Source organism: Oncorhynchus gorbuscha, linkage group LG19 (assembly GCF_021184085.1).
Source record: "Oncorhynchus gorbuscha isolate QuinsamMale2020 ecotype Even-year linkage group LG19, OgorEven_v1.0, whole genome shotgun sequence".
Classification (NCBI taxonomy): Eukaryota; Metazoa; Chordata; class Actinopteri; order Salmoniformes; family Salmonidae; genus Oncorhynchus; species Oncorhynchus gorbuscha.
The window spans coordinates 35,039,379-35,054,245 of record NC_060191.1 but is presented as its reverse complement, the minus strand read 5'-3'; the positions used below and the strand labels follow the sequence as shown (position 1 = coordinate 35,054,245).

At 42.1% G+C, this 14,867-nt stretch overlaps 1 protein-coding gene across 1 annotated transcript in view; it reads left to right on the top strand.

Annotated features, from left to right (window-relative positions):
* Nucleotides 1–964, top strand: part of LOC124005610 (prostacyclin receptor-like) — a 44,244-nt gene extending 43,280 nt beyond the window's left edge. Inside the window, exon 2 of the mRNA XM_046315026.1 lies at nt 16–964. Within this exon, the coding sequence (XP_046170982.1) occupies nt 16–300 (285 nt within the window). The 3' untranslated portion in view covers nt 301–964. The remainder of the gene's footprint in view (nt 1–15) is intronic.
* The last annotated feature ends 13,903 nt before the right edge of the window (nt 965–14,867 follow it).

Below are 14,867 nucleotides of genomic sequence, written 5' to 3'. Positions count from 1 at the left end.
TTTAACTCTCCTCAGATTGCCGGTTTCGCCAATGCCATCGAGCCGGTGGGTGACGACCAGGAGAACCTGCTGGCGTTCCGTTTCCAGGCCCTCAACCCCATCGTGGACCCCTGGGTGTTCATCATCTTCCGCAAGTCCGTGTTCCGCCACCTCCGCTCGCTGCTGTGCTGCCGCTTCACGGGGGGAGCGGTGAAGAACACGCCCCACTGCACCTTCTCCTTACCCCCTGACGACCATAGGGAGTCTCCCAAGCCCTCCGTCTCCCTGCAGCCCAAACTATACTCCAGCCGGCCCCTCTGATGTGAGGGGTGGGACCCGGGGCAGGGAAGAGGATGGGAGTTATGGATGTATGTATGTGGGAGAGCAGACAATGAGGGAAGGGGTTCTGGATAGAGGATTTGGAGAATTCACTTTGTGGACCATCAGCTCTTACAGGAGGTACCTTATCCGCTATTGACTAGAATGCATATGCGTATACTGATGCATGAGCTACATATTTCATACATGGCCGTGCTGTACAAAAAGACTGCAAAGGAGTGGATAAAGTGATTGATTGTGCCTTTAAACTCACTGTAAACTTAACTCAAAGCAACTGAAAAGGACAGAAACTCCTGCTCCGTACTGAATGTATGCAGGAGAGGACCACTAAGAGGGATTTATTATGGACAACCAGCCCTGGAGGGGAGTAACCACAATGTTTGTTGATCCATCCTCAGTTTTCTCCCATCACAGCCATTAAACTCTGTAACTGTTTTAAAGTCAGCATTCATGGTGAAATCCCTGAGCGGTTTCCTTCCTCTCCGTCAACTGCGTTAGGAAGGACCCCTGTATCTTTGTAGAGACAGGGTGTATTGATACACCACCCAGAGTGTGATTAATAACTTCACCGTGCTCAAAGGGATATTTAATGTCTGCCTTTTTTTACCCATCTTTCCAATGCCCTTCTTTGTGAGGCATCAGAAAACCCTTGTCTTTGTGGTTGAATCTGTGTTTGAAATTCACTGCTCGACTAAGGGACCTTACAGATAATTGTATGTGTGGGGTAAGAATCATGTTAAACCCTATTATTGCACACAGAGTGAGTCCATGCAACTTATTATGTTAAGCAAATTTGTTAAGACTTGTGAAGCAAATTTTTACTCCTGAATGTATTTAGGCTTGCCATATAACAAAGCGGTTGAATACTTATTGACTCGAGACATTTCAGCTTTTAATTTGAAACGTTTTCAAAAATCATCATCCATTTTAAATTCAGGCTGAAACACAACAAAATGTGGAAAAAGTCAAAGGGTGTGAATAGTTTCTGAAGGCGCTATATAAACCACCCGGTGAAACCCGGGAAAATGTTTTGCACTAGGTCTTCTGTCCAGGTATCACTGGACACCATTTCCAAACTGGGCGAGAATGTTTCTGTTAAAAAAATCTACTAATCATCATTCTGTTTGCTTACCAAAGATGGTATGGTCGTGTCCACGATTACGACCTGATGGAATTTAGATTTCCTCACTTCCTGAATTATTTCACATCTTGTAAAATGTACAACATGATACATCAAAAACAGACAGTATGCCCGTGCGTATGCCCAAGTAAATCAGGTCATTAACTTCATGTGACATCAACAACAGACAGTATGCCCGTGCGTATGCCCAAGGAAATCAGGTCATTAACTTCATGTGACATCAACAACAGTGTAGTACATCAACATGCACGAACGAGTAACATGTGATTTGCTATGCTGTGTTTCATCGACAGTCCCTTTGCCCTCGTGAAACTCTTAGCTCTTCACATGACTGTCTGATCTGTCACATCATTGAAGTGTGGGATGCAGCTTACGCTCCGTTTCGCTGCACTGGTCCGTGTGGCGAAAACAGAATGTAGGCCTGCGAGGTCAAGTACGAGGTCACAGCAGGTCACATTCATACAGCGTGACGGCCTCTCTCTCTGTATGCATGTCCCCTGGATCTAGAGTCCAGTTTTAATGAAGCCCAATCTCTTTATCTTCTTTGAAAGGCTGAATGGATCATGGATCCTATGCATGTGCACGTGACATGTCTTAAACCCACGTCTCAGGTTCCAGATCTTTGCGTCCAACACTTCGTCAATGCGCTGTCGTAGGCAATCAAAGCTGGGGTGTATTATGGGCTCATTGAGAAAGACCTGTGTCTATGGAGCTATTCTGTTGTACAGTGTATCGTATGAACATTCCTTTGTGTACTCACGCAAGATGGTACCTCTCTTTCGAATCAAGCTAATTCATTTGACCTATATTGTCACACCAAAAATAATCCTGCAGCCACAGGATTTGAACGTTTTAGTCCATATTGTCGCTTGATCGGTGGTTAGTCTATTAGCTGGCCAAAAGTAGGCGACATGAAAAGTGCAATACTGTTAATATAACCGCGTGTCAGTGTGGGTTGTCAGTGAATTTATGCAAATCACGAAGCTCATCTGCATTTAACGCGGTGCAGTGATCAAATTAAGATCCTACATTTGTACGAGTTTGTTTGAGTGTAGTTAGTTCTGTGTCGGCAGTTCCGTCGTTGAAAGAGCTCACCAAACGATGTTTGAAGATGTTGCTTTTTTTTGTCCTCTTTCTCTTCCGTCACTATGGCTGTGGTCGCACAGGCAGCTCAATTCTGTTATTTCCACATCAAATATTTTCCAGAGCTAATCTGATGACTAAAAAAAGACCAGAATTGGGCTGCCTGTGTAAACTCAGATTCGGAAAGTGATTGCGTGAAGACTGCTGGGTTTACGTTTGCAGGTGGTAAGTGCTTTTTTTGTGTACGTTTCTATGTGTTCCCTCAGTTGTGTTGTATGGATGGTTGTGTGGTGTTGTGTTGTTTGTGTATGTGAGTGTGTTGTGTGTTGTGTTGTGGTGGTTTTGTTTCCGGAGCTATAATGTGACTCGTGCCCAGTGTTTGTTCCAGTGTGGTTTCTTGCACTTGAGAATATACGGTATCAGATATGTTCTTCAGTATTGGGATCAATTGTAACAAATGTTTAAGTGGATACATGTTACAGACGTGTTATGTATAGGTTGCTGTATATGTTCCTATGTAAAAAATATTCAAATGCCAAATAAAGATTGAAACTATATGGCGTGAGTACCTTTCCACATGTATAGTTGAAGTCAGAAAGTTTACATACACCTGAGCCAAATGCATTTAAACTCAGTTTTTCATGATTCCTGACATTTAATCCAAGTAAAAAAATCCCTGTCTCAGGTCAGTTAGGATCACCACTTTATTGTAAGGATGTGAAATGTCAGAATAATATTAGAGATGATTTATTTCAGCTTTTATTTCTTTCATCACATTCCCAGTAGGTCAGAAGTTTACATACACTCAATTAGTATTTGGTAGCATTGCCTTTAAATTGTTTAACTTGGGTCAAACTTTTCGGGGGGCTTCCACAAGCATCGCACACTAGGGTGGGTGAATTTTGGCCCATTCCTCCTGACAGAGCTGGTGTAACTGAGTCAGGTCTGTAGGCATCCTTGCCCGCACACTTTTTCAGTTCTGCCCACACATTTTCTATAGGATTGAGGTCAGGGCTTTGTGATGGCCACTCCAATACCTTGACTTTGTTGTCCTAATGCCATTTTGCCACAACTTTGGAAGTATGCTTGGGGTCATTGTCCATTTGGAAGACCCATTTTCGACCAAGCTTTAACTTCCTGACTGATGTCTTGAGATGTTGCTTCAATATATCCACATACTTTTCTCTCCTCATGATGCTATCTATTTTGTGAAGTGCACCAGCCCCTCCTGCAGCAAAGCACCCCCACAACATGATGTTGCCACCCCTGTGCTTAACGGTTGGGATGGTGTTCTTCGGCTTGCCCCTTTTTCCTCCAAACATTACGATGGTCATTATGACCAAACAGTTCTATTTCTGTTTCATCAGACCAGAGGACATTTCTCCAAAAAGTATGATCTTTATCCCCATGTTGTCACGTTCTGACCATCGTTCGTATGTGTTTTCCTTGTTTTAGTGTTGGTCAGGACGTGAGCTGGGTGGGCATTCTATGTTGTGTGTCTGGTTTGTCTATTTTTATGTTTGGCCTGATATGGTTCTCAATCAGAGGCAGGTGTTAGTCATTGTCTCTGATTGGGAACCATATTTAGGTAGCCTGTTTTGTGTTGGGTTTTGTGGGTGATTGTTCCTGTCTCTGTGTTTGCACCAGATAGGACTGTTTAGGTTTTCACTTTTCTTGTTTTGTTTAGTCTGTTCATGTATAGTGTCTTTATAAATTAAACATGAATAACCACCACGCTGCATTTTGGTCCGCCTCTGGAATGAGGCGGACCAACGGCCTCTGGGGACAATGACATGACTGTTTACGATTCTTAGAAATACAGAGAAATAAACTTCATTGGCAAGAGAAATGCCACTCCTATGGTTTACAGTAAGTATAAATATGCAGTCATAAAGTATTAATAAAACTTAACTTCCCCATAATCCATCTCAAAAGATAATTTCAGAAGCAGGCAGAGCATGTAGGAAAGGTAGTTGCAGTACAACAACGATGCAGTATATTCTAGAGGTCGACCGATTATGATTTTTCAACGGCGCTACCGATTATCGGAGGACCAAAAAAGCCGATACCGATAAATCGGCCGATTTTGAAAAATATATATATATATATTTGTAATAATGACAATTATAACAATACTGAATGAACACTTATTTTACCTTAATATAATACATCAATAAAATCAATTTAGCCTCAAGTAAATAATGAAACATGTTCAATTTGGTTTAAATAATGCAAAAGCAAAGTGTTCGAGAAGAAAGTAAAAGTGCAATATGTGCTATGTAAGAAAGCTAACGTTTCAGTTCCTTGCTCAGAACATGAGAACATATGAAAGCTGGTGGTTCCTTTTAACATGAGTCTTCAAATATTCCCAGGTAAGAAGTTTTAGGTTGTAGTTATTATAGGAATTATAGGACTATTTCCCTCTATACCATTTGTATTTCATTAACCTTTGACTATTAGATTCCGTCCCTCTCCTCGCTCCTCCCTGGGCTCGAACCAGCAACACAACGACAACAGCCACCCTCGAAGTAGCATTACCCATGCAGAGCAAGGGGAACAACTATTAGCGTGCGCTAACTAGCTAGCCATTTCACTTCGGTTACACCAGCCTCATCTCGGGGGTTGATAGGTTTGAAGTCATAAACAGCGCAATGCTTGAAGCACAACAAAGAACTGCTGGCAAAACGCACGAAAGTGCTGTTTGAATGAATGTTTACGAGCCTGCTTCTGACGACCACCGCTCAGTCAGATACTTAGATACTTGTATGCTCAGTCAGATTATATGCAACGCAGGACACGCTAGATAATATCTAGTAATACCATCAACCATGTGTAGTTAACTAGTGATTATGATTGATTATTTTTTATAAGATAAGTTTAATGCTAGCTAGCAACTTACCTTGGCTTACTCCATTCGCGTAACAGGCAGTCTCCTTGTGAAAATAAGAATGTGTTCTTAAATGACTTGCCTAGTTAAATAAAGGTATAAAAAAATTAAACTTCTTTTTTTTTATCTGCAAATCGTCGCCCAAAAATAAAGATTTACGATTGTCGTGAAAATGTGAAAATCGGCCCTAATTAAATCGGCCATTCCGATTAATCGGTCGAACTCTAGTATATGCGCTACTAAAAAAAAGAGCTTAATGAAAGACCAAATTGACAGTATAGAGTTGGCACAGACCACAGCATGCCTCACCAGAGGGACTGTCATCTGAACGAGGGCATGAAACCATAACCAACAGATTCTGCCACCACAAAGCCTACTCCTTTACCAAAGCCTTAAGCAACAAAAGAAAAATCTAGTAGGAAGTAGAGCAGCTTTACTGACACATTAAACTGATATAGATGCTTCACTTCCCAGCATTGTTTGTGTGTGTGAGAGAGAGAGAGAGAGAGAGAGAGAGAGAGAGAGAGAGAGCTACTTACAAGCCAAAAACACTTTATGCTCATTCATAATAAAGAAACAAGTTCCCTATATCATATTCCCCGGTAATGTGATTCCACTAAGTGGTTGAGGATGGTCCTTCAATTGCAAGAGGATTTCTCATGGTCAAACGATAGCCATGTTTATTTACCACTAAGAGCCAACACAGAAACAGGCAAAGCCCTCTCCCTGTCTTCATGGCCTTTCATCATCACCATTATCGCAAAGACGTTGGCGAGCAAGCGCTACCCGAGTAACGGGAGTGTTATTTGTGCAGGCTATTTGCGTAGATGCTTTTTCATGTAACCACTCTGGTTTAGTAGTGTGTTGTGTGCTCAAGACTGTCGAACCAGCAGGCCTGTCCTTTGAGACACAAACATTCCAGATGCACATTTGGCGCAGGTCTCTACAGCTGATTAGGGCTTGCGATATTTTCAAAATGCATCCTTACTCCCTTCAGTGGCGACATCACTGATGTATCACAACACTTTTGTTTGTGTCTAAATAAGTCCATTATTAATGATGTACGGTGCATTCGGAGAAAGTATTCAGACCCCTTGCCTTTTTCCAGATTTTGTTACGTTACAGCCTTATTCTAAATTTAAATTAATAGTTTTTCCTCCCTCATCAATCTACACACAATACCCCATAATGACAAAGCAAAAACAGGTTAAAAAAAACTTTTTTTTAAACTGAAATTTTACATTTACATAAGAATTCAGTATTCTTCTTGGGTATGACACTACAAGCTTGGCACGCCTGTATTTGGGGAGTTTATCCCATTTTTTCTGCAGATCCTCTCAAGCACTGTCAGGTTGAATGGGGAGCATCGCTGCACAGCTATTTTCAGGTCTCTCCAGAGATGTTCAAACCGGTTCAAGTCCGGGCTCTGGCTGGGCCACTCAAGGACATTCAGAGACTTATCCCGAAGCCACTCCTGCATTGTCTTGGCTGTGTGCTTTGGGTTGTTGTCCTGTTGGAAGGTGAACCTTTGCCCCAGTTTGAGGTCCTGAGTGCTCTAGAGCAGGTTTCCATCAAGGATCTATCTGTACTTTGCTCCGTTCATCTTTCCCTCGATCCTGACTAGTCTCCCAGTCCCTGCCGCTAAAAAACATCCCCACCGCATGATGCTGCCAGTACCATGCCTCACTGTAAGGATGGTGCCAGGTTTCCTCCAGGCGTGACGCTTGGCATTCAGGCCAAAGAGTTCAATCTCAGTTTCATCAGACCAGAAAATCTTGTTTCTCATGGTCTGATAAGTCATTTAGGTTTCTTTTGGCAGACTCCAAGCAGGCTGCCGTGTGCCTTTTACTGAGGAGTGGCTTCCGTCTGTCCACTCTACCATAAAGGCCTGATTGGTGGAGTGCTGCAGAGATGGTTGTCATTCTGGAAGGTTCTCCCATCTCCACAGAGGAACTCTGGAGTTCTGTCAGAGTGACCATCAGATTCTTTGTCATCTCCCTGACCAAGGCCTTTTATAACCTTTATTTAACTAGGCAAGTCAGTTAAGAACAAATTCTTATTTACAATGACGGCCTACCCTTCTCCCCAGATTGCTCAGTTTAGCCGGGCGTCCAGCTCTAGGAAGAATCTTGTTGGTTCCAAACTTCTTCCATTTAAGAATGATGGAGGCCATGATCTTCTTGGGGACCTTCAATGCTGCACGCATTTTTTTGTACCCTTTCCCCAGATACGTGCCTCGACACTCCTGTCTTGGAGCTCTACGGACAAATTCTTCAACCTCATGGCTCATGGCTTGGTTTTTACTCTGATATGCACTGTCAACTGTGGGACCTTATATAGACAGATGTGTGCCTTTCCAAATCATGTCCAAACTATTTAATTTAACACCGGTGGACTCCAATCAAGTTGTAGAAAAATCTCAATGATGATCAATAGAAACAAGTCTTATAGCAAAGGTTCTGAATAAATAAGGTATTTCTGTTTTCTTTTTTTTAATACATTTGTAAAATGTTCTAAAAACCTGTTTTTGCTTTGTCATTATGGGGTATTGCATGTGGATTGATGAGTTTTTAAAAACATTTTAGAATAAGATACAGTGCCTTACGAAAGTATTCGGCCCCCTTGAACGTTGCGACCTTTTGCCACATTTCAGGCTTCAAACATAAAGATATAAAACTGTATTTTTTGTGAAGAATCAACAACAAGTGGGACACAATCATGAAATGGAACGACATTTATTGGATATTTCAAACTTTTTTAACAAATCAAAAACTGACAAATTGGGCGTGCAAAATTATTCAGCCCACTTAAGTTAATACTTTGTAGCGCCACCTTTTGCTGCGATTACAGCTGTAAGTCGCTTGGGGTATGTCTCTATCAGTTTTTCACATCGAGAGACTGAAATGTTTTCCAATTCCTCCTTGCAAAACAGCTCGAGCTCAGTGAGGTTGGATGGAGAGCATTTGTGAACAGCAGTTTTGTGGCAAAAGGTCGCAAAGTTCAAGGGGGCCGAATACTTTCGCAAGGCACTGTATAACGTAACAAAATGTGGAAAAATCACTGTATGCCATCTAGCAGACACATTTATCCAAATCGACTTACATTATAGATGGTCTCAGGAATTAAACCCACTGTCTTGGCATTGCAAGCACCGTGCTTTACCATCTGGGCTACAGAGGATCAGAAGGACTGAATGATGATTTGCTCTAGTTTTGGAACAGCAGCCTGGTCTGTTGTACAGACAGGAAGCCCATCACTCTGGTTATCTGTGATTTACCAGAGTCTTGACAGTGATTAATCTTTATCTGAAGCAGAACACTAATGAACAGCAGTCCTGGCCCTCACTGAGGTTGTAATTAGAAGTGTTCATTGATTAACCAGATGGAAATAGAATGGATGAACAGAACAGGGATTGATGAACTGAGATGAACCAGACTGATACGTACAGTTGAAGTCGGAAGTTTACATACACGTTAGCCTAGTACATTTCAACTCAGTTTTTCATAATTTCTGACATTTAATCCAAGTAAAAATTCCCTGTTTTAGGCCAGTTAGGATCATCAGATTATTTTAAGAATGTGAAATGTCGAAATAATATTAGAGAGAATGATTTATTTCAGCTTTTAATTCTTTCATCACACTCCCAGTGGGTCAGAAGTTTACATACACTCAATTAGTATTTGGTAGCATTGCCTTTAATTTTTTAAAACTTGGGTCAAACTTTTTGGGTAGCCTTCCACCCATTTGATACCAAGCTTTAACTTCCTGACTGATGTCTTGAGATGTTGTGTCAATATAGCCACATCTTTATCCTCCCTCATGATGCCATCTATTTTGTGAAGTGCACCAGCCCATCCTGCAGCAAAGCACCCCCACAACATGATGCTGCCACAACCATGCTTAACGGTTGGGATGGTGTTCTTCAGCTTGCAATCCTCCCCCTTTTTCCTCCAAACATAACGATGGTCATTATTGCCAAACATTTCTATTTTTGTTTCATCAGACCAGAGGACATTTCTCCAAAATTACGATCTTTGTCCCCATGTGCAGTTGCAACCATAGTCTAGCTTTTGTAATGACGGTGTTGGATCAAGTGCTTCTTCCTTGCTGAGCGGCCTCTCGGGTTATGTCGCTATATGACTCGTTTTACTGTAGATATAGATACTTTTGAACCTGTTTCCTCCAACATCTTCACAAGGTCCTTTTCTGTTATTCTGGGATTGATTTGCACCTTTTGCACCAAAGTACGTCCATCTCTAGAAGACAGAACACTTCTCCTTCCTGAGAGGTATGATGGCTGTGGGGTCCCTTGGTGTATATAGTTGCGTACTATTGTTTGTACAGATGAACGTGGTACCTTCAGGCATTTGGAAATTGCTCCCAATGATGAACCAGACTTGTGGATTTATACAATTGTTTTTCTGAGGTCTTGGCTGAATTCTTTTGATTTTCCCATGATGTCAAGCAAGGAGACACTGAGTTTGAAGGTAGGCCTTGCAATACATGCACAGGTACATCTCCAATTGACTCTAATGATATCAATTAGCCTATCAGAAGCTTCTAAAGCCATGACATAATTTTCTGGATTTTTCCAAGCTGTTTGAATTCAAACAGTTTTAGACACTTCAGAGTGTTTTCTATCCAAATCTATTTATTATTTTTTTTTTTTATTTCACCTTAACCAGGTAGGCAAGTTGAGAACAAGTTCTAATTTACAATTGTGACCTGGCCAAGATAAAGCAAAGCCGTTCGACACATACAACGACAGAGATACACATGGAGTAAAACAATCATACAGTCAATAATACAGTATAAACAAGTCTATATACGATGTGAGCAAATGAGGTGAGATAAGGGAGGTAAAGGCAAAAAAAGGCCATGGTGGCAAAGTAAATACAATATAGCAAGTAAAACACTGGAATGGTAGATTTGCAATATAAAAATAATGGGGTGCAAAGGAGTAAAATGAATTAATGAATTAAATACGGTAGGGAAAGAGGTAGTTGATTGGGCTAAATTATAGGTGGGCTATGTACAGGTGCAGTAATCTGTGAGCTGCTCTGACAGTTGGTGCTTAAAGCTAGTGAGGGAGATAAGTGTTTCCAGTTTCAGAGATTTTTGTAGTTCGTTCCAGTCATTGGCAGCAGAGAACTGGAAGGAGAGGCGGCCAAAGAAAGAATTGGTTTTGGGGGTGACTAGAGAGACATACCTGCTGGAGCGTGTGCTACAGGTGGGAGACGAGGGCCAGCCAACGAGAGCATACAGGTCGCAATGGTGGGTAGTATATGGGGCTTTGGTGACAAAACGGATTGCACTGTGATAGACTGCATCCAATTTGTTGAGTAGGGTATTGGAGGCTATTTTGTAAATGACATCGCCAAAGTTGAGGATTGGTAGGATGGTTTTACAAGGGTATGTTTGGCAGCATGAGTGAAGGATGCTTTGTTGCTAAATAGGAAGCCAATTCTAGATTTAACTTTGGATTGGAGAAGTTTGATATGGGTCTGGAAGGAGAGTTTACAGTCTAACTAGACACCTAAGTATTTGTAGTTGTCCACGTATTCTAAGTCAGAGCCGTCCAGAGTAGTGATGTTGGACAGGCAGGCAGGTGCAGGTAGCGATCGGTTGAAGAGCATGCATTTAGTTTTACTTGTATTCAAGAGCAATTGGAGGCCACGGAAGGAGAGTTGTATGGCATTGAAGCTTGCCTGGAGGGTTGTTAACACAGTGTCCAAAGAAGGGCCAGAAGTGTACAGAATGGTGTCGTCTGCGTAGAGGTGGATCAGAGACTCACCAGCAGCAAGAGCGACCTCATTGATGTATACAGAGAAGAGAGTCGGTCCAAGAATTGAACCCTGTGGCACCCCCATAGAGACTGCCAGAGGTCCGGACAGCAGACCCTCCGATTGGACACACTGAACTCTATCAGAGAAGTAGTTTGTTGAACCAGGCGAGGCAATCATTTGAGAAACCAAGGCTGTCGAGTCTGCCGATGAGGATGTGGTGATTGACAGAGTTGAAAGCCTTGGCCAGATCAATGAATACGGCTGCACAGTAATGTTTCTTATCGATGGCGGTTAAGATATCGTTTAGGACCTTGAGCGTGGCTGAGGTGCACCCATGACCAGCTCTGAAACCAGCTTGCATAGCAGAGAAGGTATGGTGAGATTCGAAATGGTCTGTAATATGTTTGTTGACTTGGCTTTCGAAGACCTTAGAAAGGCATGGTAGGATAGATATGGGTCTGTAGCAGTTTGGGTCAAGAGTGTCCCCCCCTTTGAAGAGGGGGATGACCGCAGCTGCTTTCCAATCTTTGGGAATCTCAGACGACATGAAAGAGAGGTTGAACAGGCTAGTAATAGGGGTGGCAACAATTTCGGCAGATAATTTTAGAAAGAAAGGGTCCAGATTGTCTAGCCCGGCTAATTTGTAGGGGTCCAGATTTTGCAGCTCTTTCAGAACATCAGCTGAACGGATTTGGGAGAAGGAGAATGGGGAAGGCTTGGGCGAGTTGCTGTGGGGGGTGCAGTGCTGTTGACCGGGGTAGGAGTAGCCAGGTGGAAAGCATGGCCAGCCGTAGAAAAATGCTTATTGAAATTCTCAATTATGGTGGATTTATCAGTGGTGACAGTGTTTCCTATCTTCAGTGCAGTGGGCAGCTGGGAGGAGGTGTTCTTATTCTCCATGGACTTTACAGTGTCCCAGAACTTTTTTGAGTTAGTGTTGCAGGAAGCAAATTTCTGCTTGAAAAAGCTAGCCTTGGCTTTTCTAACTGCCTATGTATAATGGTTTCTAGCTTCCCTGAACAGCTGCATATCACGGGGGCTGTTCGATGCTAATGCAGAACGCCATAGGATGTTTTTGTGTTGGTTAAGGGCAGTCAGGTCTGGGGAGAACCAAGGGCTATATCTGTTCCTGGTTCTACATTTCTTGAATGGGGCATGTTTATTTAAGATGGTTAGGAAGTCATTAAAAAATATCCAGGCATCCTCTACTGACGGGATGAGATCAATATCCTTCCAGGATACCCCGGCCAGGTCGATTAGAAAGGCCTGCTTGCTGAAGTGTTTCAGGGAGTGTTTGACAGTGATGAGTGGAGGTCATTTGACCGCTGAACCATTACGGATGCAGGCAATGAGGCAGTGATCGCTGAGATCTTGGTTGAAGACAGCAGAGGTGTATTTAGAGGGCAAGTTGGTTTGGAGGGTGCCTCATATCTATGAGGGTGCCCGTGTTTAAGGCTTTGGGGAGGTATCTGGTAGGTTCATTGATAATTTGTGTGAGATTGAGGGCATCAAGTTTAGATTGTAGGATGGCTGGGGTGTTAAGCATGTTCCAGTTTAGGTCGCCTAGCAGCACGAGCTCTGAAGATAGATGGGGGGCAATCAGTTCACATATGGTGTCCAGAGCACAGCTGGGGGCAGAGGGTGGTCTATAGCAGGCGGCAACGGTGAGAGACTTGTTTTTTTAGAGAGGTGGATTTTTAAAAGTAGAAGTTCAAATTGTTTGGGTACAGACCTGGATAGTAGGACAGAACTCTGCAGGCTATCTTTGCAGTAGATTGCAACACCGCCCCCTTTGGCAGTTCTATCTTGTCTGAAAATGTTGTAGTTTGGGATTAGAATTTCAGAATTTTTGGTGGTCTTCCTAAGCCAGGATTCAGACACAGCTAGAACATCCGGGTTGGCAGAGTGTGCTAAAGCAGTGAATAGAACAAACTATCTATGAATAATATGCATATATTATATTCTTGGCATGAGTAGCAGGAAGTTGAAATTGGGCACGCTATTTATCCAAAAGTGAAATTCTGCCCCCTAGCCCCAAGAGGTTAATACAACTCTTTTTTCAACCACTCCACACATTTCTTATTATTAACTACAGTTTTGGCAAGTTGGTTAGGACATCTACTTTGTGCATGACACAAGTCATTTTTTCCAAAAGGTGTTTACAGGCGGATTATTTCACTTATAATTCACTGTATCATCATTCCAGTGGGTCAGAAGATTACATACAGTGTGTGCAAACTTCTGACTTCAACTGTAGCAGTATACATACACTTTGACATTAGTATTTACTTGTTCTTTCATTGTCTTTTGGTCTTTCTTCATCAGAACTCACAGTATTTTTCACATTCTAATTACAGTGGCCAACCTAATCCGTCTGTTACCCTGACCCTCACCTGACACCCTCAGTCTACATCTTTCCCTTTCCTCCTGATAAATTATACTGTGAAACAGTGATCATACTTTGACCTCTGACCTCCTCAGCTTGGGGGTGTGTTGAGAGATACAAAGACTAAGGACTTGATTAAATCCGCAGCACTGACATTTAAAGACGATGTTTCCGCATTCGCGGAGACTGCATTCATTGTAAACGCTGCATATTTCGGGTCAATTGGAAATTACCTTTAAATTTCAAGCATGCTATAGCGCTGAATTGCGCCCTATTGCATCATTGTGTGACATCGCAAAGTCTTTGAGAAGGGTCTTAAGCACAACATTAGATTCTATGGAGAATTCTCGTCTGAAACCACTCCATTGACTTATTGACTAACAGGGAATTCATGCTGAAAGAACATGAAACAAAGTGTGATTTTCAAACAGCAGTTTTCTAAGTGTTATTACATGGGGAGCCCCTTGTCTATGTCTTTTAATGATCTAAAGGCCATGATCCTCCGAGTATGAATCAATTTTCATCTGATTTCAAATTATCCTCATTTTCAGAGTGAACATTCTGTTTTCTAATAACGCCAGAGTGATTGTTATACAGTACTTTATCACGGTGCCTAATTTTCAGATTGATTTTCAAAACGACTGGACTTTTTTTTTTTACAGGAATGAGAATCACACTAGTTTTCTACTTTGACACATAGAGTGGCAAGAAAAAGTATGTGAACCCTTTGGAATGATTTGGATTTCTGTTTTGTATCTGATCTTCATCTAAGTCACAACAATAGACAAAGATGGTGTGCCTAAACTAATAGTACACAAATGATTAGGTTTTTCTTGTCTATATTGAATACATCATTAAACATTCACAGTGTAGGTTGGAAAAATGATGTGAACCCCTAGGCTAATGACTTCTCCAGAATCTAATTGGAGTCAGGAGTCAACTAACCTAGAGTCCAATCAATGAGACGAGATTGGTGATTTTGGTTAGAGCTGCCCTGCCCCATAAAAAAACACTCATAAAATGTGAGTTTATAAGAAGCATTGCCTGAGAAGAACCATGCCCCGACCAAAAGAGATCTCAGAAGACCCAATATTAAGAATTGTTGTCCTGCATAAAGCTGGAAAGGGTTACAAAAGTCAGTCCACAGTAAGACCAATTGTCTATGAATGGAGACATTTCAGCACTGTTGCTACTCTCCCTAGGTGTGGCCGTCCTGCAAAGATGACTGCAAGAGCACAGCGCACAATGCTCAATGAGGTTAAGAAG